The sequence below is a fragment of the Acomys russatus genome, chromosome 13 (assembly GCF_903995435.1).
Source record: "Acomys russatus chromosome 13, mAcoRus1.1, whole genome shotgun sequence".
Lineage (NCBI taxonomy): Eukaryota > Metazoa > Chordata > Mammalia > Rodentia > Muridae > Acomys > Acomys russatus.
In genome coordinates, this window is record NC_067149.1 from 72160727 (window position 1) to 72186796 (window position 26070).

The window sequence follows — 26070 nt, forward strand, 5'->3', positions numbered from 1 at the left end:
ACTGGTCAACTAATGGGCCTTCAGGACAATGAAGGATGCAAAGTGAATTCTTATTACATTAAGAAAGTATAACATGAATCTCAAGCATAAAATAAAATTAATGGTTTCAGGACAAAGATACTTCAGTACAATGGATGAAGATTTATGGACCCACATAATCAAATCATATTATACCTGAACACTAAAAGTATAACAGTATGGCACTAGTTCCATTCATTGTGTTATATTTACTAACATAGATTAAGTTTGTTTAAAAATGAATTTTATATGTCTATTCCTTCCTGAATGTGTTTTGTGTCTAATGTCACAAGAGTTCTTATCTGGCCTTAACAAAATGATGTAACATTTTGGGGCAAAGATCAAGCCAAGGAGAGCAGTACTGGAAGCCAAGATAGAGAAGACTTCCATAGCCACCATGACCTTCCCCTTTGTGCTGTGGTAGACAGGGAGGAAGGTGACCCAGACACAGAAGAATACCTGCATGCTGAATGACAGGAACTTGGCTTCGTTGAAAGTGTCAGGGAGATTTCTGGACAAGAAGGCCATGGTGTAGGTCCCAAGTGCCAAGGAGCAGAGGTATCCCAGGACACAGTGGAAGACAACTTCTGAACCCTTGTTGCACACAAGGATGATGTGACCATGTTCAGCATGAGCATCTTGATCAATGAAGGGTGGAGAGGTAAACAGCCAAACTGCACAGAGAACAGTTTGTATCAATGTGCAGATGGGAATGATGAAGTTAGGGGCCCTTGATACCATTAACCATCTCACCATTCTAGCTGGAACAGTGACCTTGAATGCAATAACCACTGTAATAGCTTTGGCTAGGACTGTGGAGAGAGCCACAGTGAACAAAATTCCAAATGCTGTCTGCTGCATGATGCAGGTGGCTGTGTTGGGCTGTCCAATGAAGAGCAGGGAACTGAGGAAACAGGCTATGAGTGTCAATAACAGGATGTAGCTGAGAGCCCGATTATTGGCCTTGACAATGGGTGTGTCTCTGTGCTTCACAAAGACGAAAAGTACCACAGTTGTGAGTACAGCTAAGAACAGTGCTGTGGTGGTGAGAGCCATCCCCATGGGATGTTCATAGGCCAAAAAGCTCACAGATTTCTGGAGGCAATGGTTCTTCTCTGAGTTAGCATAATGACTTTCTGGACACTTCACACACTGATCCATATCTGTTCAGAAAAGAGAGTTATTTTTCATTAATCCTCAGGTATTGTTTTTCTGCTTAAGCTGTTATTCAGCTTCAGGTCATTGAAATGCTTCTTTTTTAAAAGATTTATTTATTTTATTTATTGCACATGAGTGCTTTATCTGCAGGAGCAGGCATCAGATCACATTATAGATGGCTGTCAGCCACCATGTGGTTGCTGGGAATTAAACTCAGGACCTCTGGAAGAGCAAATGAGGCTCTTAAGCTCTGAGTCATCTCTCCAGCCCTGAAATGCTTCTTGAATGGTCTTGCTTTATTGTTTTAGAATGAAATATTTAAGTATTCTGCATTTCAAATTAATGCATCCCTCTTTCCCTATGGTGAAAAAATCAAAGAAGCTAATTGCTTTTTCTTTTTGTGTGAGTACTTTTCCTGAATTTGTCACTTTTTGGCATCTATTTTATAGTTCATAAATATAATTTAAAAGTACATTGTATAATTATCATTTTATTATGACATAATATTATGAAATGATGGCAAGTCTGGATATGTATTTTGTACATTATGGCTATAATTTTTTTGAAATTCCTTCCTCAAATGGTGCAGATTTGAGATCCATATTTATTTATTTTCATAAATATATTTGTTTCTCAAATTTAGGTTATACTCTGAATGATTTTGAAATAATAAACACCCTTACATTTTTGAATCTTAAATCCTTCAGTAATAATATTTTGTTATATTTAACTATAGCATTATATTTTTCAATATATAGGAAAGGACTTTTGAAACATTTCAAGTTATTCAAATCAAATTTTGTATACTCTGTTCCCAATATTTTGACTTTTATGTTGACTTCAACAACTTTTATCTTGAACAAAATGGTAGGGTGCAGATTAGAAAGGATATTCACCTATCCTGCCGCTGACAATGACGTAATATCCAAAATATACAAAGAACTCTAAAAACCCTATGAGCATATACAGGGGGAGGTAATGCCCCTCAGGAACAGTCATAGGGGAGGGGAATAAGGGGAAAATGGGAGGGAGGGAAGAATGGGAGGATACAAGGGATGGGATAACCATTGAGATGTAACAAGAATAAATTAATAAAAAATATTTATTTCTAAAATATAAAAAAATAAAAAATAAAAACAAAAAAGGAACCAATGAAACAACCCAATTAAAAATGGGGCATAGAAGTAAACAGAATTCTCAACAGAGGAATCTTGAATACCTGAAAAGATTAAAGGAATGCTCAACATAGTTAGTCAGTGTAGAAATGCAAATCAAAACTACTCTGAGTTTCATCTTACACCTGTCAGAAAGGCTAAAATACAAAACTCAAGAGACAGTACATGGTGACCATGATATTAAACAATGAGAACACTCAACCATTGACGGTGGAGGTTCAACTTGTCTAGCCACTTTTGAAATCAATCTTGTGCTTTATCAAAAATTAGGAATATCCCTACTTCATGCCACAGCTATCAAAAATTTAGGAATGTTCCTACCTCAAGACACAGCTATACCACAATTGTGCATATACCCAAAACATACCCCACCACACAACAAGGACGTTTGATCAGCTATGTTTATAGCAATTTTATTCGTAACAGCAAGAAACTGGAAATAATCCATATAGCCCTGTACTGAAGAATGATGAGAAATGTGGTACATTTACACAATGGAATATTACTCAGCTATTTAAAGCAAGGAAAGAATAGATATTTCAGACAAATGGATGGAACTAGAACGAATTATCCTTAGTGAGGTAACCTAGACCCAGAGATTCACATGGTATGTCCTCACTTATAAATAGATTCTAGCCATAGAGTACAGGATAAACACACTACAATTCACAGAAGCCAAGAAGCTAAGTAAGAAGAAGCCTCCAAGGCAGGGTGCTTGAATCTCACTCAGAAGGAGAAATAGAATATAACACAAAACTGGTTGAAAAAAGGGAATAGGTTAGGAGAGGGAGTTTGGTGGAAACTGAGGGTGGATATTAGATGTGGAGAAGTGAGGGTGGGAGGCCACAAGTCTTAGAGAGAGAAGAGAAACTGTGGTGGGGTATCACTGAAACAAGCTAGAGACCTATGACAAGGTAGGCTCCTGAGAGGATATGGGAGTGACTGTAGCTAAGACTCCTAGTATCAGGAGTCATGGAGTCTGAATAGGCCACCTTCTATCCAGACAGGACTTCTGATGGAGGGAGAAGAACACCAAGTCACCCACCAAAATTTTACCCCAAAATTTTCCTGCCTATAAGATATGCAGAGACAAAGTTGGAGCAGAGATTGAAGGAATGTCTAACCAATGCCTGGCACAACCTGATACACACCTGATGGGAGGAAACCTACCCCTAAACTATAAATGAGACTCTGCTATGTTTGTAGAAGGGAGCCTGGTATAACTGTCCTTGGAGAAGCCGATGCAACAGCAGCTCAAAAAGGATGCTGAGACTCACCACCAAACATTAAGCTGATTATGGAGAGCTTTATGGAACAGGTGGGGTTAGGACAGAAGGACCTGGGGGATAAGAACTCCCCAAGAATACAAACAGTGTCAACAAACCTAGGTCAAGGGGGGCATATGGAGATTAAAGCCCCAACCAAGGGCCATGTCTGGAATGGACCTAGGCCACCTACACACAGGTACCCAATTGGCAGCTTAGTATTTATATGGGCTCCCTAGGAAGGCAAGCAGGAGCTTTCTCTGACGTACTATCTCACCTTCTTTCTGATAACTTCTCTCTGGTGTGGCTGCCTTGCCCAGCCTCAGTGGAAGAGGATGCATTCAGTCCTGATGTGACTTGATATGCAGCCCTGTGCTGGTTTGGGTGGCTTGCTCCCTTTTCTGAGTAGTAGGGGAGGAGGGATAGGAGAGGAAGGAGGAGCATGTGACTGGAGCAAAGGAGGGATGTAAATTAAAAAAAAAAACTTATACACCTTGGATTTTAATGCCACATTTTGATTAGATCTTTGTGTATTTCTAAATCTTATCACCACATCAATACATTCTCTCTATTTTATTGTTCGAGCAAAACATTTATTAAGTTTGTTTTTATGAGAATCAAATTCTCCTTTAATAACGGGTGATTTTTATTTATTGATCATGGAACTCTAATCAATTTTTTTCTTCAGATATTTTCTCAAGCTTATCACACATTCACAATTTATTCTTCTATTATGAATGTTTTGTTGTCTTTTCTATTGTAGAATGTATGCTTCAAGTATAGAATATGACTTAATAAAGGTACATGCTGTATGTATCATTAACTAATTTATATAAGGATAACATTACTCTTTAAAAATATTTCCTTATTCTACAATATTGCATCAGTATATTTTGAATTTCAAAGTTTTATGATGTATGTTTTCACCCTACTTTGTTTTAAATGTGGTTTCAAAATATAGTCACTAACACAAAACCCTGTAGGCTTTTGTATCCATGACTAAAGTGCTACTATCTATGCATATTGACAATATTTATACATACTTTATAGCTAATGTGCAAGGGAGAAATATTTATCAAGACAGTATTTTGTGCCTCGCATTATGAACCCACATTCAATTTCAAAGTGAGGGGAGAGCATATTACACAAGGAATAACTTAATACTGCCATTTAGCCTAAGGTAATTATTGTCAAATACCCTTTTAAATCTTTGTGTTTATGTACATTGTTGCACTAAGGAACTCTGTACAATTACACACAGCTCCCTGGTCCGTGAAGAAGAATGAGGAAACTATCTTACTAACCTTACCTACTACACTATCTCCTGACAAGATATTCAAAGAAAGGGGAAGTTAGTTATTACACTTGTGTAACAACTGATGACCAAATCAGGCCCTGAGCTGCATTCAGAATCCAAGGGTCATGAAGATGATGATAAATAAATAAAATAAATCACACACAAAAATGAAGAAAATCATGAAACGGGGAAAGGGACAAATACGGATAAGATGAGTTGACAAGTGTTAATAGGGGGAATCATACATTGGTTACATTGAATATATATGGAAAATTATAAAATAAAGAACTTGACAAAAATAAACCAAATATATGCCATTCTTCACACACACACACACACACACACACACACACACACACACACACACACACACACACAAACCAGGTAGATTGTCTGCAAATCTTCCACTCTCTAATTTCCATTATATCCTATCCCTCAATATCATCCTTAGTACTGGGCCTCAATTCTTGCCAGCCCCCATCTTCTGTGGATCTCACAGACCATACGATTCTATAATACTTCCCTCTACTAATTGCATTATCTCACATTACAACTCCTCCAGGAATCCCCTGGTAAACTACAGGCCATGCCTTCAAGAAAATCAGGTAGCCTGCCTACAGACTTTCTCTGTCTCTGTTTTCCTAAACCAAATCCCACAATATTATCCACAGCTTGGCAACAGAATAGTTTTAGCAGCCTTTCATAGCACTGTGGTCCCATCTCTGATTGATTCCACAGGTCTAGTTTTTCTACACTTTTCCCAACTTGTTGCTTTTTCTCAGATCCTACCTCCAGCATGTACCTTCTGGTGACCCAAGACCTTCCTTTCCAATGCAACAAACAGGCAAAAGCAGACACAGCATCATATTGCTACTAAGATCTAATCCCCAAGTCTCTTTTTCAGCTCTATAGTGGAAAATGTTTGTCTTCTTCTCCTCTCTGACCTCATCCCCTAAAGATCACAAGAACCTTCTGCTCCAACTTTCCATCTCCTAACTCACTCCAGTGTGCTAACTGCCAACATCATGAGACATATTTGTAAACACACTAGCTTAGCAGTCAAGTAAAATAGGCAACACACAGCAGCATCTTCTCCAATCTCCAGAGAGGAAACAGTAACCAAGGAATACAACACCCACCCAACAAAGACATATCAAAATATCAGCTCCTGAAAATACAATCATTCCAAACCCAGATACTTAGATGATGACATAACAACACAATCAATAACAACCAAGGCAATATGTCTTTACAAGAACCCAGATATTGTTCATATGCCAGAAAACTCAGAATATTCCAACATAGTTGAAGCACAAGTAAAAGACCGTAACACAAGCTTTGTAAAGTTGGTAGGTGTTCTTAAAAAGAAAACAAGTAAATTTCAGTAATTAATCCAAAGAAGCACATAAGCTTTTTGGAGGAAATGAATAAATCTCTTAAAGCCAAGAAATTCCAAGATGGCATCGACCAGTATGCACCGTATATGATCTACTTCAAGGAGACCAGGGGCTTGAATGGAGTCACAGACTGCAATCTTAAGAAATGTAGGTGAGTGGGGTCCCAAACTACGCAGACCACTGGTGGGCCTAACCCCGGGACAAGCAACACCCCAGAGGTGCTAAACACACTCCCCAGACTCTGGAACGGAATCCACATGTGAGTTGCATATAAAGCACAAACTTGCTGTGTGGGCAAGTGGTTTTCCAGAGCCCCCAGTCTGAGGAGTCTCAGGGAATGGGGTGAAACTGCCCTTGACCCCTCCACACACCCCACACCAAACTGCAAAGGTCACCAGCCCAGGGTGAGTGGAAACACAGGCAGCAGGTCCCACCAAAAACAACTAGAGTGGGCTTGTAGCTCGTGGGCTGTCCCGAGCCCAATCTAAAGCCAGACACAACGGACTGAGCCTGCAAATGGGCAGTTAAAAACTAGCTTGGACTGCCCCCACAGGCCCAGCAGGATCTCACATGCTATCGGGAGATGTGGGTCATGCCTGCAGTGTCTAATTGCTGACCTAGAGGGATCTCTGAGCGTCCTGGCTTACAGGGGTGCGGAAAGTGCTGGCATCTTGGATCCCGCCAGCGGCCTGAATCCATATTGCCTCTGACCCACCATACACTGATCTTGCACTCTACAACAGACAGAACCTAGCTGGTTCTGCTCTCACAGGCCCGGCAAGATCTCCCATGTTCCTGGGAGAGGCTGGACATTTCTACAGAGTAGAGCGGCAGAGCTAAAAGACAGCTATAGCCCAGAATATCTGATCCAGCTGGGGTCTTGGCTACAATGTGACAAGAAGGACAGGCAGCTGGGACCATCCTAGCCAACCAGAGTGCTTGTGTGCTGTCCCTGTTCTAGGTCCCAAAACTGCTGATCTTAATTACAGCAGTAAGGTGAAAGGGTCCAAACAGAAACCTACTTTGGCTGACTCAGTCTGGAGCCTAAGGTGTAGAGAAAAATCTCCAGGAGTAGAAACTGGATCACCTGCTGGTTCCAGGGAAATACTCCCTGATCCCCACAGGCAAGGGCACCTGACCTATAATCAGTCATCAACTATCCACTTTCAACCAGTGAAGGTCACTAGAAGCTACCTCCCAACATCAGAGACACCAAAATGACAAGAGGACAGTGAAAGAACGCTAACAAAACCCAAAACAGATTGGCATCCCCAGATCCCAGAAATCCCAATGAAAACAACCCAGAGAACCCAAAAACAATCGATATACAAGAAAATGACCTCAATTCCTTAGTAAGGAAGATGATAATGGAAGGAATGAATAAAATCTGTAAACAACTGCAGGAGGATGCAACTAAGTGGGTTGAAGACATAAAAGAGTCATATAGAGAGGCACATGAAGAATTTCAGAAAAATACAAACAACCAGATGAAGGAAAGAAGAAGTCAATTTACCCCTATTTGCAGATGATATGATAGTGTATATAAGTGACCCCCAAAATTCCACCAGAGAACTCCTACAGCTGATAAACTGGCTGGATACAAAATTAACTCAAAAAAGCCAGTAGCTTTCCTAGATACAAATGACAAACAGGCAGAGGAAGAAATTAGGAAAACTACTCCCTTCACTATAGCCACAAGCAATATAAAATATCTAGGAATAGCTCTAACCAAGCAAGTGAAGGACTTATTTGAAAAAATTTAAATCTCTGAAGAAAGAGATTGAAGATGACATCACAAGATGGAGGCATCTACCTTGTTCGTGGATTGGGAGAATTAACATAGTAAAAATGGCCATCTTACCAAAAGCAATTTACAGATTCAATGCACTCTCTATCAAAATACCTACAAAATATTTTGAAGATATTGAAAGATCAATTCTCAACTTCATATGGAGAAGCAAAAAGCCCAGAATAGCAGAAACAATACTATACAATAAAAGATCCTCTAGAGGAATCTCCATACACGATCTCAAGCTGTACTATAGAGCAACAGTAATTAAAACCACATGGTACTGACACAGAAATAGGCTGGTCAATCAATGGAATCGAATTGAAGACCCAGAGATGAATCCCAACACATTTGGTCGCTTGATTTTTGACAAAGAATCCAAAGCTATTCAATGGGAAAAGGACAGCATCTTCAACAAATGGGTGTCTACAATAACTGGGTGTCTACATGTCGAAAAATGCAACTAGACCCCTGTTTGTCACCATGCACAAAACTCAAGTCGAAGTGGATTAAAGACCCTAACATGAAACCAGAGACATTAAATCGGTTAGAGGAAAAAGTGGGGAAGAGCCTGGAACACATTGGCACAGGAGACAACTTCCTGAGCAGAATACCAACAGCCCAGGCCTTAAGGTCAACAATTAATAAATGGGACCTCATGAGGCTAAGAAGCTTCTGTAAGGCAGGAGACACTTTCAACAGAACAAAGCAACAGCCTACAGACTGGAAAAAGACTTTCACCAACCCTGCATCTGACAAAGGTCTAATATCCAAAAAATATAAAGAACTCAAGAAATTAAACACCACCAAACCAAATAATCCAATTGAGAAATGGGGCTCCGAACTAACAGAATTCTCAGAAGAGGAATATCAAATGGTTGAGAAACATTTAAAGAGATGCTTGGCCTCCTTGGTCACCAGAGAAATGCAAATCAAAATGACATTGAGATTCCATCTTACACTCATCAGAATGGCTAAGATAAAAAACTCAAGTGACACCACATGTTGACGATGATGTGGAGAGAGGAACACTCCTTCATTGCTGGTGGGAATGCAAACTAGTACAACCACTTTGGAACTCTATCTGGTGCTTTCTTAGAAAAATGGGAATAGGGCTTCCTCAAGACCCAGCTATTCTACTCCTTGGAATATACCCAGAAAATGCTCTATCACACAACAGGGACATATGCTCAACCATGTTCATAGCTGCCTTATTCATAATAGCCAGAACATGGGAACAGCCTAAGTGTCCCTCAGTAGAAGAATGGATAAAGAAACTGGTACATTTACACTTTGGAATACTATTCAGCTATTTAAAAAAAATGAATTCCCAAAATTTGTAGATAAATGGATTAAACTGGAAATTATCATAATGAGTGTGTTTACCCAGAAGCAAAAAGAGACAAATGGTATATACTCACTTATATTGAGACACTAGCCCAAGGGGTATGTCCCATGAAAGACTTTAATTACCAGGATAGTGGGTCAGAGGGGAGGGCATCCTATTGGGACTTTAGGTGAGAAAGGCATGGGAGAATGGGGAAATAGAAAGATTCAGAGGGTCCTGGAAGCCTACAAGAAGAACATTATGATGGGAAGATATGGCTCTTGGGGTCCTGCTCAAACTATGGCACCAGCCAAGAAGAATATAGGCAGTAAACTTCGAAACCCTACCCAGACCTAGCCGATGGACAGGACATTCTCCACCGTTGAGTGGAGAGTGAGCTCTGACTTTCATACAAACTCTGGTGCGCCATTTCTGACCAAGTCCCCTTGATGGGGAGGCCTGGTGGCACTCAGAGGAAGGATAACAGGTCACCAAGAAAAGATTCAATACCCTATGAGCATATACAGGGGGAGGAGGTACCCCTCAGTCACAAACATAGGGGAGGGGAGTAGGGAGGAAGTGGGAGTGAGAGAGGAATGGGAGAATACAAGGGATGGGCTAACAATTGAGGTGTAATATGAATAGATTAATTTTTAAAAGAAAGCCAAGAAAACAAAAACAGTTGGATGAAACAATCTGTTCAAGACCTGAATATAAAAATAAAACCAATTAAAAAAAAACTGAGGGAGTTCCAGAAATGACCTAAATAGTAAATAAAAAAGGAACCAAAGAGGCAAGGTGCACCAACAGAATACAATACATAAAAGATAGAATCTAGGTGTTGAACGTATGTTAAAATAAATGGATTTATCAATTAGTCAAAGAACTTGATAACTCCAAAAGTCTATAAAAAAAAAAAAAACCCACAGGAAATCATGAACATTTTGAAAAAAAACCAAGTGAAAAAAAAAAAAAGACATAATGATAGGTATTGGAAAAGGAGGGGGAAAAACCTATTTTAGAGGCCATTTATTGTTAATTTAAAAACATGACCTAGTAAATGTTTATTATTAGGCTGTAGTATAAGGCCATATTATCTAACCTGCTATCAATCAGTAAAAGACATAGACACCTGTTATATTTTTGAATAGCCTTGGTTTACCTCGGGCAGGGCAGATATTATCTCCTAAACTTCCTTCCATTATCTCCCAGGCCCTAGTCCATGCCACCTGCTCCCAATAATTTCTATCATGCTGCCTTCCATCCATAATCCCAAATACTTGCTGATGTTGTACTGTTGTACGTCTACACCAATTGGGCCATGCACTTATTGGCCCTAACCCATCCTGGTGGTTCCATTTCCTCAGCTGCTCAGTCTTTCCACTCCCAAGATCCATTCTGTCCTGTGAACCCATGAAGTTTCTTTCTTCCCTTTCCTTCTGCCTTGCCCAGATGTAAGCTTTTAATCAGCCAATCAGGAATGACTTTTTAGTCAAAGTTAAACAGCAATACTTGGGGTATGTTACTATTTGTTCATAAACAGAATCTAGGGGTGAGTGGCAAGCAATTAACAAATATAAAGCATCAGACCATGCTCCAACAGATCATGATATATTTTCAATGAAATTATAGAAGAAACATTTCCTGACCTAAAGAAGGAGATTCCTATAAAGTACACGAAGCATAGAGAAGACCAAATATATGACCATAATAGAAAGACCCCTCTCATCACATAATAATAAAAACACTAAATATAAAGAACAAAAGATATTAAAAACAGAAGGGAGAAAAGATGAAGTAGCATATAAAAGCAGACATATTAGAATTTTACCTGACATTATAATGGAAACACTAAGTCCAAAATAGCTTAGACAAATGTACTTCAGTCACTTATAGATCATAGATGCCAGTAAAGATGATTATACCCAGCTAAATGTTCAATCAACTTAGATGGTAAAAGCAAAATATTCCTGAGGAAGTCAATTTTAAACAATATCTATCTATAAATGTATCACTACAAAAGGTGCAAGTAGGAAAATTCCAATATAAATATGTTAGCTACACTGACACAAACCAAGAAAATAATAATTTAAAAAAATTCACAGTAAAACCAAAAGAAGGAAAACACACTGTTGTATCTGCTTAACCGGCTTAAGCTCTAGAGCCTCCAAATGAGACTTTAGTTACTAGTATAATGTTGGCTCCTGTGTTGATGCCTGCTGTCCCTTTTAGCATATCAGAAGCCATTCTTCCCTAAGACTCCATTTTGACCATAAGGTGAAATTAACTTCAGGTTCTCAGGCACTACCTGCCTGGGACCTTGAACAGCCTTTTACTGACAATTCAATACTTATTGAACATTCGGCCTTAATTAATGCTTTATGTTCTACATAAAGAAAACCACTATACCCTACTATTTTCCTTTTTCCTGGAATAGTGTTGAACTGAAAAGTCCCCAAGCATATATCTTAGTCTATCAGCCTAAAATGCTTTCTGTAGCCACCTGGATACATTGGGCTCAAAACAAAATTGATTCTTCTTGTCTTTAGCTTACCAAAACGATGTGATGCTGCCCTCCCCTGTACTTTCTGCCGACTTCCCTGGTTGTTACCAGGTTATGGTTTTTCTCTTGAAAAGTCTGCCTTAGAAGTGGACTGATGTCACAGTCTGGTTTCCAAATTCAGGCTGTGGCCCTGACCAGTCTATTTTTGTTCAGTGTTCAAATGAACTTTCATCAATCTGAATCTGCTGTCTGAGTTGTCAGTGTGTGGCAATTTCTGAAACCATAACCACCCCCCTGCTACACACACACACACACACACACACACACACACACACACACACACACACACAACCACCTACAGTAGCAGCAATAATAACAACAAGAGCCACAAAATAAAAGGAATCAATAATCATTGTTCATTTATATCTCTTAATAGTAATGGTCAAATTTTTGTAATGAAAATACACAGACTAACAGAGTTGGTATGAAAAGAAGATAATTCTTTTCGCTGGACCCAAGAAGCATACATCAACAAAAGAACAGGCATTATCTCACCTAAAGTGTTGTGGATACATATCACAAACAAATGAGCTTAGGAAGCAAGCCAGTGCATACATTTTAGTATCTAATAAAATAGACTTCATACCAAACCTAATTAAAAGAGATGGAGAAGTATACTACATACTCATTAAAAAGAAAAAACCACCAAGATGAAATTTTGATTCTTAACATCTATTCCCAAAACACAAGAGCGCCCCAGTTTCTGAAAGAACCATTCTTACAGCTTAAATGACATATTGACCCTCACATACTGATAGTGCAAGATCTCAGCATTCCACTCTAAATAATGAAGAGTTCATCCAGACAAAACTAAATAAATAAATAAATAAGCTAACAGATTGTTAAACCAAAAGTATCTAACATAACTACAAAATAGTTAATGCAAGCACAAATTTCTCACACCTGATGGAACTTTTTCCGAACTGATCACATGCTCAGACACAAGTGAATCTCGACAGAAACAAGAATATAAAGTAGCCCCTGATGCTTCTCAGACTGCCCTGATTAAAGTTGGATATCAACTACAGATACAACAAGACACTGATGAGAACATGGAAACCGAACAACACTCACAATTCTCTACTAAATAAAACACAAGTGAAAAAAGAAATAAAGAATGCTATTAAAAACTTTCTGGAATTCAATGTAAATGAGTACACAGCAAAGCAAGTATTGAGATACAATAAAAGTCTTACAAGGAAATGCTCAGAGCTGTTGTTGATGATTTAGCAGTAGGGACTAATAATGTTTATTATCTGGCCTATAATTATGATATGATGTCAGTATATCCTGCTAGCAATCAATCAAGACACAAACACCTGTTATATTTCAAAACAGCCTTAGTTAACTTGTGGTAGGGCAGATATCAATCCCCTAAACTACTTTCCATAGTGGGGCAGGTATGGGATATCTGCTCCAATCCCATGACATCTGCTTCTAATAATTCCTATCAAGAGACCTCCAATCCATAATCCCATATCCTTGCTAGTGTTCTTCATATGGGCCAAATCCTCCATCCATGTCGGCCATGTACTTTCCCTCCATCTAACCCATGATAGCAAAACCTCCTTCCTCTCTCTTCTCCTCTAGTCTCTTCTCTGGTCTTTCTTTTTCCCACCATTTTACCTCTCTCTCTTAGCCCAGGAACTTAGCCATGTCTATCTCCTTTGCCCTGCCAGGTGTGGCCTTTTATTGGTCAAAAGGTGGGTCACAAGACAGCAAGCAATAATTAGCATCAAAATGCATCAGACCAGCCTCCAACAATTCCCCCTTTCAATCTAAATAAAAAGGCCAAGTTTATATACAATAACAATTGTGAAAAACTATAAAAACCAATAGGTGAGACTTACATACATAATGTTTAATCAAAAGCTATTTGTCAACCATGAAATAATATTATCTGTTATATCGTGGTGGATATAAAGTTTTGGACTAAATCAATATCTATCAAAGATCAAATTTATCAACCTAAAAGTATCTATCTAGACTTAAAAGTATCTTCTTAACTCTTAAACAACTAAGCTTAATTATAAAACTGTCTGATCTTCAACCTCATCAGAGACTTGAGAAGGAATAAATTTAACTAACTAACTAAGTAAACAGGAAGTGCAGGTTGGCTGCTTCCAAAATGAAAAAATGACAGAGACAGTTTACTGCCTGATGGGTCATCCAAAACTATAACATTGGGGCATCATCTTCAGCCTTCTGGCTCAATATATCTGACAGACATATTTGTGAAGCAGGAACTATTGAGGACTTGCTTACCCAGTCTTGGCAGAGTCTGGCCATCAACTCTGCCTGTATCCAAACTTGTTCATATTAGGCAGAATTTTGTCTGTGGCAGATAAAAGGACATTTTTGTCCAGTGGCTTGTTTTGCCACACTTGAAGCCATCTCCACATGGAGTTTCATCTCATCATCTTTTCAGTACACTGGGTGCTGCCAGGAATTAAGTGTCTTATTGTCAAAGAATCCTTAAAGCAATAAAAACATTTTAAGTGCCATATTCTGTAGGCCTCTGAGGTTTTTGAAGATCATATCTATTTTGTCATATCTATCTGTAGAATCATATATGTTAAACCTAGCGTGTATATTTCTGTAGTTGGCATGACCATGAGTTGATCAACTAACAATTGACTTGTATTACTTAATTACACTAAATAGCATACAATAACACTATTAGAACTTTGGAATTAAATCATGTATTTAAATATCTGTATTGTACAATATTAGAGTAAAAGAATATGTATGAAGAATAGTGTGAAGAATAATATTAAATTTGAATTCTATTTCAATGTATCAAAATTGAACTTATTTTGCATCAATATACTAAATTCTATATCACTGAATTAAAATTAGCCTTATTTGTAAGTAACAATTAAGGCCTTTAGTTGAGTAGATTCAATAATATACTTTTTGTCCTATCTTCCCTATATATTTTTATATTTCCCTTTCTTTTTTTCAACCACTATCTCCATACCTTTCAATGACAATAAACATGCATAGCTCAAGAAAACAACCAAAAACCTACCCTGTCCCCCTTAATGGAAATGAAGTGTCTTTCTCTTAAAGTTTCTTCAGGTTGATTTGGGGCAGAAAATACCTATAAGAGCCCAAATAATACTGGAAAAATTGTTAAACAAGCTAGGAATAGTATTTGTGGTCCAGTCTTTTAATGTTGAAAAATTCCAGGCTTAAGTCCTGTGTGGGACAGTCTGAAATGCTGGACCAATTTGGATCATGAGCCTTCTTTGAAGCTGCCTTTTTCTGTTGAGGAACAGCAACCAAAGCACTTGGGGATGGAACATGAAGGATGCAGGATGTCAGCATCTCAGCATGCTAGAGGAATGAATCCTGTCAGGTCTGATACAGTGTCAGTGTCCAGGTCTTTAATTTTCAAAACATAATTTCTCACAAGCATTATTCAGTCTTAATACTATAAATGTATAAGGTGGGCAGAATGCTCAATACAACTAAGGATGGTTTTTTGCTCTTTGTATGAGCAGAAATCTTCATTAATGCCATACAAAGAATGGCATCCAATAAGGAATCATGGGATTCTGTAACCAACAGGAAGCTTTGATTATGCATAGACATTCATGTCTCAGCCAGTCTTAGAGCGATTCTCATGTAGTGGGATTAGCAGAACTGCATTTAGGATTCATGTAAGGACAGACTGACATAAGTTAGCAGTCTCTCTTTTATCCAGGCCTGTTTTATTTTGGCCTATTTCAAAGATGAAGTATAACATCACCATTAACAATGAACATATAATTATTATCATATTGAAATCAAAACAAGATTGTATAATTCTAAATGTCCTTCTCTAGTCTCTTTGGTGCCTGATGTATAGGCCAGATCGCTACCTGTTTCCTGAGAAAATGCTTCCCCTTTTAGAAACAAGCTGGTTGCCTCGAGCAAAGGAAAAGGCATTAAGCTTTAAATGAACTTTTTATAAACTCTCATTTTATTTTAGGGTTCATGTATACCGTAGGTATCTTGTACCTGGCTTTTCATATTTGTTGTGGGTGTTTTTGTCTCACCCCTTCTCAATGTGGGAGCCATGCAGTTTGCATGTTTGTCTCCCTGTCCAAACTTGGTCCTTATTTTGACCAACAAAATATATTTTTTAGGCCAATTTTCCCTTTAGTATCATATCTCTCATGGACATTTCACTTTTAAGAAGATTGGCTGGCCTTTTTTTTTTTTTTTTTTTTAGCAGTTTCATTACTTTTTTTCCACAAACCTAAAATTGATGTGTATCTATCCTTTAGTTCAGTAAGAATATATAATCTATTGTTAAGAAAAAGGAGACTATACAGTAAATTTATGGAAAATTTTGTCAGTTTAAACCCTAGGCTGTCTCTGCAAGTAACTTATCTTATCAGCACATGCTCACGCCCTGCTGAAACCAGGTTGGAACTCAAGAGTTCCTCCTGTCTTTGTCTCCATTGTGTTGGGATTAAAGGTGTGTGTCACCACTGCCCTGTTCAACTATTGCATCTCAATTCAGTCAAAATCCTTAGAAATCTCAAGCAAATTTCAAGCAAGGAAATAAGAAATGTCTAAGCCTTGGGTCAGTTGTGCCAATTTAGGCTTCAATTAGTGAAACCCTGTCCACCATTCTTTGGAGTTCAGTTACTGATATCTCTTTCTGGTCAGTAAGCCCTGACAAATACCTTGCAGCTAAGGAGCCTTGTATTTCAGCTACTGTCAATTGTGTGGAGAAGAGTTTGGTTCCTTCTTTCCTTTTCTTGGCCAGTTACTTAATCTCACATCTCTTACCTCTCTGCCTTTAGCCCTGAACTTTTTGAAAGACTGTTATGTAGAAGTGTGACTATGACTAAGGCTATTGCAAACAAATTCATAACCATCAAAACAAAGCCAAAAAGGATCCAGGAGCCTTCTGCCATGTTGCCTTGGAGAGGGACCATAGCTGTTTTTATTTTATTATTGTTCTAGGCAGTTAACTCCATTTCCTAGAGCAGTTTAGAAGACTACCAGCCTCCTACTCCACTTCTCCAACCTGCCATGTGTCTGCCACCATCCCTGTTCTGTAAGAGTTGAGTATCTAGGAGTGGTGCCTGTGAAATGCTCTGTCTCATGGACACTCTCTGGGAGCTATTCCTCCTGCCAGACTATGACAAAATATGATGTTAATTTAACAGCAAATTAGGCCTATCCGTTTGGGTGCCACTTCTTGCTGTTAATTTATGAGTAGGGCTTAATAATGTTTATTATCTGGCCTATAATTATTATTACAGCAGTATATCCCACTAGCAATCAATCAAGACACAGACACCTGGTATATTTCAAAACAGCTTTAGTTAACCTGGGGTAGGGCAGGTATCAATCCCCTAAACTACTTCCCGTAGTAGAACAGGTATGGGATATCTGCCCAGATCCCATGACATCTGCTTTTAATAATTCCTATTAAGATACCTCCCATCGTGCTCGCTTCGGCAGCACATATACTAAAATTGGAACGATACAGAGAAGATTAGCATGCCCCTGCGCAAGGATGACACGCAAATTCGTGAAGCGTTCCATATTTTTTGAAACTGGACCCATATTTGTCACCTTGCACAAAACTCAAATCCAAGTGGATTAAAGACCTCAACATAAAACCAGAGACACTAAGCCACTTAGAGGAAAAAGTGGGAAAGAGCCTGGAACATATTGGCACAGGAGACAACTTCCTGAACAGAACACCAACGGCCCAGGCCTTAATGTCAACCATTAATAAATGTGACCTCATGAGGCTGAGAAGCTTCTGTAAGGCAGGAGACACTGTTAAGAGAACAAAGCGACAGCCTACAGACTGGGAAAAAATCTTCACCAACCCTACATCTGACAAAGGTCTAATATCCAAAATATATAAAGAACTCAAGAAATTAAACACCACCAAACCGAATAACCCAATTGAGAAATGGGGCTTGGAACTAAACAGAGAATTCTCAACAGAGGAGTACCAAATGGCTGAGAAACACTTAAAGAAATGCTCAACCTCCTTAGTCATCAGGGAAATGCAAATCAAAACAACTCTGAGATTCCATCTTACACCCATCAGAATGGCTAAGATCAAAAACTCAAGCGACACCACATGCTGGCGAGGATGTGGGGAGAGAGGAACACTCCTTCATTGCTGGTGGGAATGCAAACTAGTACAGCCACTTTGGAAATCTATCTGGTGCTATCTCAGAAAAATTGGAATAGGGCTTCCTCAAGACCCAGCTATTCCACTCCTTGGAATATACCCAGAGGATGCTCCAGCACACAACAAGAAAATTTGCTCAACCATGTTCATAGCTGCCTTATTCATAATAGCCAGAACATGGAAACAGCCTAAGTGTCCCTCAGTAGAAGAGTGGATAAAGAAACCGTGGTACATATACACTATGGAATACTACTCAGCTATTAAAAACAAGGAATTCCTGAAATTTGTGGATAAATGGATTGAGCTAGAAATGATCATAATGAGTGAGTTAACCCAGAAGCAGAAAGAATCAAATGGTATATACTCACTTATATCTGCATACTAGCCCAAGGGGCATGTCCCACGAAAGCCTTCACTTACCAGGAAACTGGGACAGAGGGGAAGGCATCCTATTGGGACTCTAAATGAGAGACGCATTGGAGAATAGCAAAATAAAAGGATCCAGAGGGTCCTAGAAATCTACAAGTAGAACATTATGATAGGCAGATTTGGGCCCAGGGGTCCCGCTCAAACTAAGGCACCAGCCAAGGACAATACAGGAGGTAAACTTTAAACCCCTTCCCAGATCTAGCCAATGGTCAGAATATTCTCCACAGTTGAGTGGAGAGTGGGATATGACTTTCTCACGTACTCTGGTGCCTCATATTTGGCCATGTCTCCTGGAGGGGGAGACCTGGTGGCACTCAGAGGAAGGACAGCAGGTAGCCAAGAAGAGACTTGATACCCTATGAGAATATACAGGGGGACGTAACCCCCCTCAGGAACAGTCATAGGGGCGGGGAATAATGGGAAAATGGGGGGGGGGGAGGAATGGGAGGATACAAGGGATGGGATAAACATTGAGATGTAACAAGAATAAATTAATTTTTTAAAAAATGGAAAAAAAAAAGATACCTCCCATCCATAATCCCATATTTTCTAATGTTCTTCATCTGGGGCAAATCCTCCATCCATGCCGGCCATGTGCTTCTTCTCCATCTAACCCATGATAGCAAGACTTCCTCCCTCTCTCTTCTCCTTGGGTCTCTTCTCTGGTTTTTATTCTTCCCAAGATTGTCCCTGGTCTCAGTAACCTTAGCCATGCCTATCTCCTTTGCCCTTCCAGGTGCGGCCTTTCATTGGTCAAAAGGTGGGTCACAAGACAGCAAGCAGTAATTAGCATCAAAATACATCAGACCAGCCTCCAACACATAGCTCATGTTGTCTACATAAAAATCATAACAGTACTCATGAACTCTCCAGAACAAAAAAGGTAATCACAACCAGGAGGAGAGTACGTATTAATATGGGCTCTGTCTGTGTTTTCTCGCAGGAACATGATGCTGCACGCTGGCTGCCTGAGAGACTTGTGCATCAAGTGGGTGCTGACATGGATGAGTTTGCTGATGATCCTGAGGTCGGAGGTGAAGCTTCATTGGACACTGATTCCTGATCCTTCTCTTTTCCAACCTTCTTCTTGGGATAATACCCACTGCCTGATTTCCCTGTGTTTGAGGAGGAAAGGAGGACTCAAGTGTTCTGGTACCTAGGAGGCATCCTCCTTACGGACCTGACTGAACTTTGGAGTTGGTGCTTTGCAGGGACTCCCCCGGAATATTTTCCTTCTGGAAACCCAGATTTTAAGCTGTATAAGTACTTTTCCACCCTAATTGTTAGGGTCAGTCTCATCTGCAGGACTGTGGAGAACTGAAAAGGGACTTATGGTGTGCTGTGGAATGCTAACATCTCTGTTATAATTCTGTTATTATCCTCATATCTACTATTGTTTGTGCCATTGCTTTACTAATATTGTTTGTGCCTTAACTAAGCAGTTAGAGATGACTGAGCAAGTGACAATGTCATGCTAGACTTCCCTAGACTCCTTGTGAGTAGGATGCAGCTAGATTCATTCAATATAGTCTCCTTAGCATTAACAAAAATCTACAGCATGGATTAGCCTTGGCGGGATGGCAGGGCTCAGGATTATAGCCTGGGCCTTCCATCCTTTCAAACACAGCTCATGTCTCAGCAGTCGCAGCTGATACTAGCACAAGCACATGGCATAGAGCTCAAAAACACTGCCCTTCTTCATCTGTTGATATGAAGGCAAGCCAGAGCCGGGCAACAGTGAGTCTGAGCCTTATCAATCCTAAGACAGGCTATGAATGATGGAATTCATATGCCAATGATGGCAACCATAAGTGCCTACTCACTGTCCTAAGACAGGCTTTCCATAATTTCATTTTTTGGAAGGGCATATGTGGGACCCATGCCAAATTCTGCCATGTCAGAAATCTTGGGCTTAGGCTGTATGCTGTGACCTTTGAGTTGCTGACCTTTACCTCACCACAAGTCTTGTATTCTAGGCTATCCTTGGACTATTTAGCTTTGAAAGAAGTAGAGAAGTCTCAATGTGGAACCACCCAGAGGATCTAGGAAGTTCTTACAAGGAACTACTCAGAGAACTAGGAAGTTCTACAGGGAGTGATTTAGGCTATTGTATTCCTGCCCAGGGGCTAGAGTGAGTGAGATAAGAATAGATCCTATTGACCTTGCCCTATATATGTTCCTGCTAGTTGGCAATAAAGTGAATCTTGATCAGAAATGTCCTGACTTGATTCGTTATTTCTTGCATCTCTGTATCCTACTTTCAATCCCACTCCCTCTTTCAGGTGAACCCTGATTCCATTTTTCCCATGGGCTAGGACCTGAAAATGTTGTCTACATAAAAATCATAACAGTACTCATGAAATTTCTAGAACAAAAAAGGTAATCATAACCAGGAGGAGAATATGGCAAGAAATAATAATACTCAGGGCTCAAGACAATAAAATTGACATAAAGAGAACAATACAAACAATCAGTGAAGTAGAGAGGTGGTTCTTGGGGAAAAATCATTAAGATCAACAAATCCTTATCTAAATTAACTAAGAGGTGGGAAGAAGATATTCAAACTAAAAAAAGTTACAAAACAAAAGGGAAACTTAACAACAGAGATTAAACAGACACTGAGGGAATCCAGAGAATAATCAGAAGATGCTGTAAAAACCTGTTTCCAACAAATTGAAAAACCTATAAATAATGGATAATATTATCATTAGATACTACTTACCAAAGTTAAATCAAGATCAGATGAATCATGGAAATATATCAGTAACCAACCTGGGGCAAAATGATTATAGGGCAGAGTTCTCCTAGATTTTGACAAAAGATTTAACACTAATACTTCTCAAATTATTCCACAAGAAGGAACCGAAGTAACACGTCCCAATTCATTTTCAAGGGCTACATTATACATATACTCAGCCTACATAAAGACTCAACATTGACAAATAATCACAGACCAATTTTATATATGAACATAGATGCATATATATTCAATAAAACAATTGCAAACCAACTCCAGGAATAGTTCAATCTACAATGATCATTTAGGCTTTCTCCCAGAGATTCAAGGATGGTAAAACATTTCTAAAAAAGTAAATTCAATCCACCATATGAACAAACTTGAAGAAAAAACCACAAATGTCCTTCTTAATACACACAGAAAAGGCCTCTGATAAATCCAACATACTTTCATAAAAAACGTCCCGTAGAGATTAGGGACACAACGGACACACTTAAATGTAATAAAGGCAATTTACAAGCCCATAGCCAACTTCAATTTTCCAGTAGGTATTTAAAAATTACTTACTGGAGACAGTACAGCTTCTTCAACAAATGTTGATGACAAACCTGTATGTCTGCAAGGGGAATGCATATATTTCAATACTCATCACCTTGCACAAAATTCAAATTAAATCTTGGGTAACTCAAAGTAATTCCACTAAACTCAGGAACAAGACCATTTTTCTAATCTCTCCATATATATTCAGAGTATCACTTGAAGTTTATCAAGAATGATAAGACAACTGAAAGGTAAAAGAGCTAAAAATTTGAAAAGAAGACAATGTATTTTTATTTACAAATATTATGATACTATACATAACTGACACTAATTTTTTACCATGGGATTCCTATATCTGAAAAACACTTTCAGTGACATGGATATTTACAGAAAATGTTAGTTTTCATGGATTAACTAAAAAAAATTAATAGCCCTCCTATAAACAAATGGCAAATGGGCAGAAAAAAATCTGGGAAAAAACACCTTTCACAATGCCTAAAATTATTTTTAATATCTTGCTCTAACTCTAACCAAGCAAATAAAAGTTTTATATTAAAAAACTTCAAGTCTTTGAAGAAAGAAGTTGAAGCAGATATAAGAAGAAAAATTCTTCCATGCTAATTGATGAATAGGAGTAACATAGTAAAATGACCATAGTACCAGAAACAATCTAAAGAGTCAACAAAGTCCCATTAAAAATCCTAAAAGAAGTCTTTACAGAACTTGAGAGCATAATTATCAACCTCAAATGGAAAATGTAAAATTCAAAATACCAAAAAGAATCCTGAACAATAAAAATTACTAATGGAGGTATCACTCTGATTTCAAGTTGTACTACAGAGATATATTAGCAACAACAACAACAACCATGAAATGGAAGCTGTTGATGTAAAAACAGACAATCTGATCAATTGAACATAATTAATTAATAACCAGACATAAATAAAAACACATATGGACAACTTATGTATTTTATAAATTAAACATTGGAAAAATTCATACTGGAAAAAAGACTCATCATCAAATTATGATGGAAAAATTGGATTTCAGCATGGTGAAGAATGCAAATAGTACCATACTCGTCACCTTGCACAAAACTCAACTCCCAATGACCTCAGCATAAAGAAGATAGATTGATGGAAGATAAAGTGGGGGAATAGCCTTAAATTTATTTGAATAGGCAAAGGGTTTCTGAAGAGAACACTGCTAGAAAAGGTGCTAAGGTGAACAATTAATAAATGAGACATCATTGAACAGAAAAAAAATTGTAACTCAAAGAACTTGGTCATTTAGACAAAGCAGATTCATACAGAATGATTTTTTTTTCCAACTGCAGATCTGATTGTGCACTGATGTCAAAAATATATAAAAATTTCAAGAAACTAGATATAAAATACAACTCCCTTAAAAAATCCAACTGAATATAGTTTAAATATCTAAACAGATGATGTTCAATAAAGGAATCACAAATGTCTCTGGAAAATTTAAAGAAATGTTAAACGTTTCCCACCAGGGACATCTAATGCACTCAATACTTCTTTGAGGTTCCAACCCAAACAGAACAGAACGGCTAAGGTCAACAACACAAGTGACATCTCATGTTGACAAGGATGTGTAACATGGAGAACTCTTCTCCATTGTTGGTGAAAGTGCAAGCTTGTACAGATACTACAGAAGTCAATCTGGCACTTTATCAGAAACTTCTGAATTGATCCATAAGAACTAGCTATACAGCTCTTGGGAATATGCTCAAAAGACACCCCATGCCACCACAAGAATACTTGCTCAACCGTGTTTATTTTAGCTTTATTCATAATAAACAGAAAAATGGAGAGATGCTAAATGACACTCAGCAGATGAACAAATAAAGAAATATGGTATACTTCCACAGTGGAGAATTACTCAACTGATAAAAAAAGACATCATGAAAATTTCAGGCAGATGGATGGAATTAGAAAAAGTCCTCCTGAGTGAGGTAATTCAGAATGAGAAGAACAAATATGATATGTATTACTTACAGGTAGATTCAATAATGCTGTGACAGGACATAATTAAAATTTTGTCTAGTTGTCACAGACATGATTCCATATTCACCTGTGTCATATAGACCAAATGACATATTAATACTCTTTATAAGTCATAGGCACATTGGTATCAATGAGTTAACGATTATTACCACAAACTTTATAGTTTGAAAATCTTTACCAGGTTCATTATAGTAATTTGAGAGGGGTACAAGTATATAATCAATCAAATAGTTATGAAAATATTTACAGAAAATGGTTTTGTTAATAATGGAAGATTTGATGAATATATGTTGTGCATATTTCCCAAGCAGAATTTATGTACATCATAGGACAAATTTCTGAACATCTTTGTATTGGAGAATAACCAAGTAATGAGAAATGCAAACTCAAACTAGATATGTCTAACCACAAAATGAAGGCCCCACTGTCAAATGAATTGCAAATAATTGTTGCCCAAACGGGTCTCGTTAGAACTCACAACAAACCAGAATATTGGAAAGGCTATTTATTGTTGTCCACAAACTGATTGTAGGCTCTGTTGCTGAAGATCACACCTCACAACTCACTAAACATAGAAAAGTTGAAATGGTGCCTATTTAGAGACTTTATTGTTAATGAATAGTTTTCATAGTACTAAGGAGAACTCTGCACACTCCTAGAGGAGAAAAAAATATCACCACAGCTAAAAACACTGCAATCTATTACGGTGAGTTACTTCCTAGACACACTGGTGCATAGGTTGCCCAAAATATGTAGAAGAAAACAAACCACTATCAATTGGAATTAAGCCCCACTCCATGATACACAAACCATGCCTAACACTTCCTGGGTATCCAAAAGCCTGAGACCCACTATCTATTGGAATTAAGGCCCACTCCATGATACATAAGCCATGCCTGACACTACCTGCATAGCCCAAAGCCTGAGATTAGATAGGCAATAGACTTAGGAAACAAGCAAATACTTCTGTTGTACAAAAGAAACATAGCAAAGCAACCGACTCCTAATGACAGTCTTCTATACACACAGATCAATATTTTTTTCACCTGTCATCAGAGAAGTGTCCTCATACAGTAGATAGGGATACAGAGACACAAAACTGGACAATATGCAGAGAGTGACAGACTTTGAAACCATTCTGAACTAGCTATCTCTATAAAGATCCCTTGCTTCAGAGATTAGGAAAGACAACAGAAGAGGATTTAGAAAGGTTGTAAAAACCAGTGCTGAAGGAAGACACCAAGGAAGGAAAGCCTTCTCTACACAGCAGGATTTACACACCTGTGAGATCACAGCCTGGCAACATGGAAAGGGACTGTAGATGCTGAGCCAGCTGAGGTCCTAGTGTTGAGATGGGAAGAAGACACAGCCCCATCCTTAACATGGAAACTGTCTCCAAATAACTGGTAGCAAATGAAAAATTTGTTATTTTAAATGGATTTCTACTGGGTAATTAAACATAGCTTAAGGGCCAGCCCCATGCCAATGGCACACGGCCAATGCAAAATGAACTCAGTGGTATTTGGGGAGGATTTATTATTTCACAGTGCTTTGTCATGGGAAAATATTTTAACCTTACAAATCTTTGTGTACGTTATGGTTTGCAGTTTTGTTCTTATGCTATTTTTGAGTGTGCAAATATGAGTGTGTCAATGTCTGCATGTGTTTCCTACAATGTTTCTTTAGTCTTTTTCTCATTTAATTTTTTATTTTGTTTGTTTCATCCTATTCTAGATTTTTTGTTTTAAATTTTTCATATTTTATTCTTATTTTTAGGTATCAATGTGTATTCTAAAGAGAGAGGATGAAAAGCATTGGTTTTGCTCTAAGAAAAGTAGGAAGGGACACAAAGAATTTGGAAGTGAGAAACCATAAGAATTTATTTAATCAATGAAAACTACACTTTCCTTCTTGCACCTGTGTGAAAGCCTAAGAATAACAGGACAAGTGGCTGCTCCTGCTGACATGGATATGGAGCAATAGGAACCCTACTCTTTTTCTGGTAAGAGTGAAAATTTGTACAGCCATTGTGGAAATCAGTGTGCCATCTCCTCAGAAAGATGAGAATCAACATACCTCAAGGTCCAGCTTTACTACCTTTGGGACTATAACCAAATGGTGCTTCATCCTACCATAGGGGCACTTAGTTGACCATGTTCATTATTACTCTCTTGACAAAACACAGAAGCTG

General features: G+C 38.3%; 1 protein-coding gene and 1 non-coding gene across 2 annotated transcripts in view; one reads left to right on the plus strand and one right to left on the minus strand.

Moving 5' to 3' along the window:
- Positions 1 to 240: 240 nt before the first annotated feature.
- Positions 241 to 26070, minus strand: part of LOC127197763 (vomeronasal type-2 receptor 116-like) — a 46612-nt gene continuing 20782 nt past the window's right edge. Inside the window, exon 6 of the mRNA XM_051155700.1 lies at positions 241 to 1181. Within this exon, the coding sequence (XP_051011657.1) occupies positions 241 to 1181 (941 nt within the window). The remainder of the gene's footprint in view (positions 1182 to 26070) is intronic.
- LOC127197815 (U6 spliceosomal RNA) lies at positions 17440 to 17545 on the plus strand. The gene has a single exon (XR_007831771.1). It is a non-coding gene; the product is annotated as a U6 spliceosomal RNA (small nuclear RNA).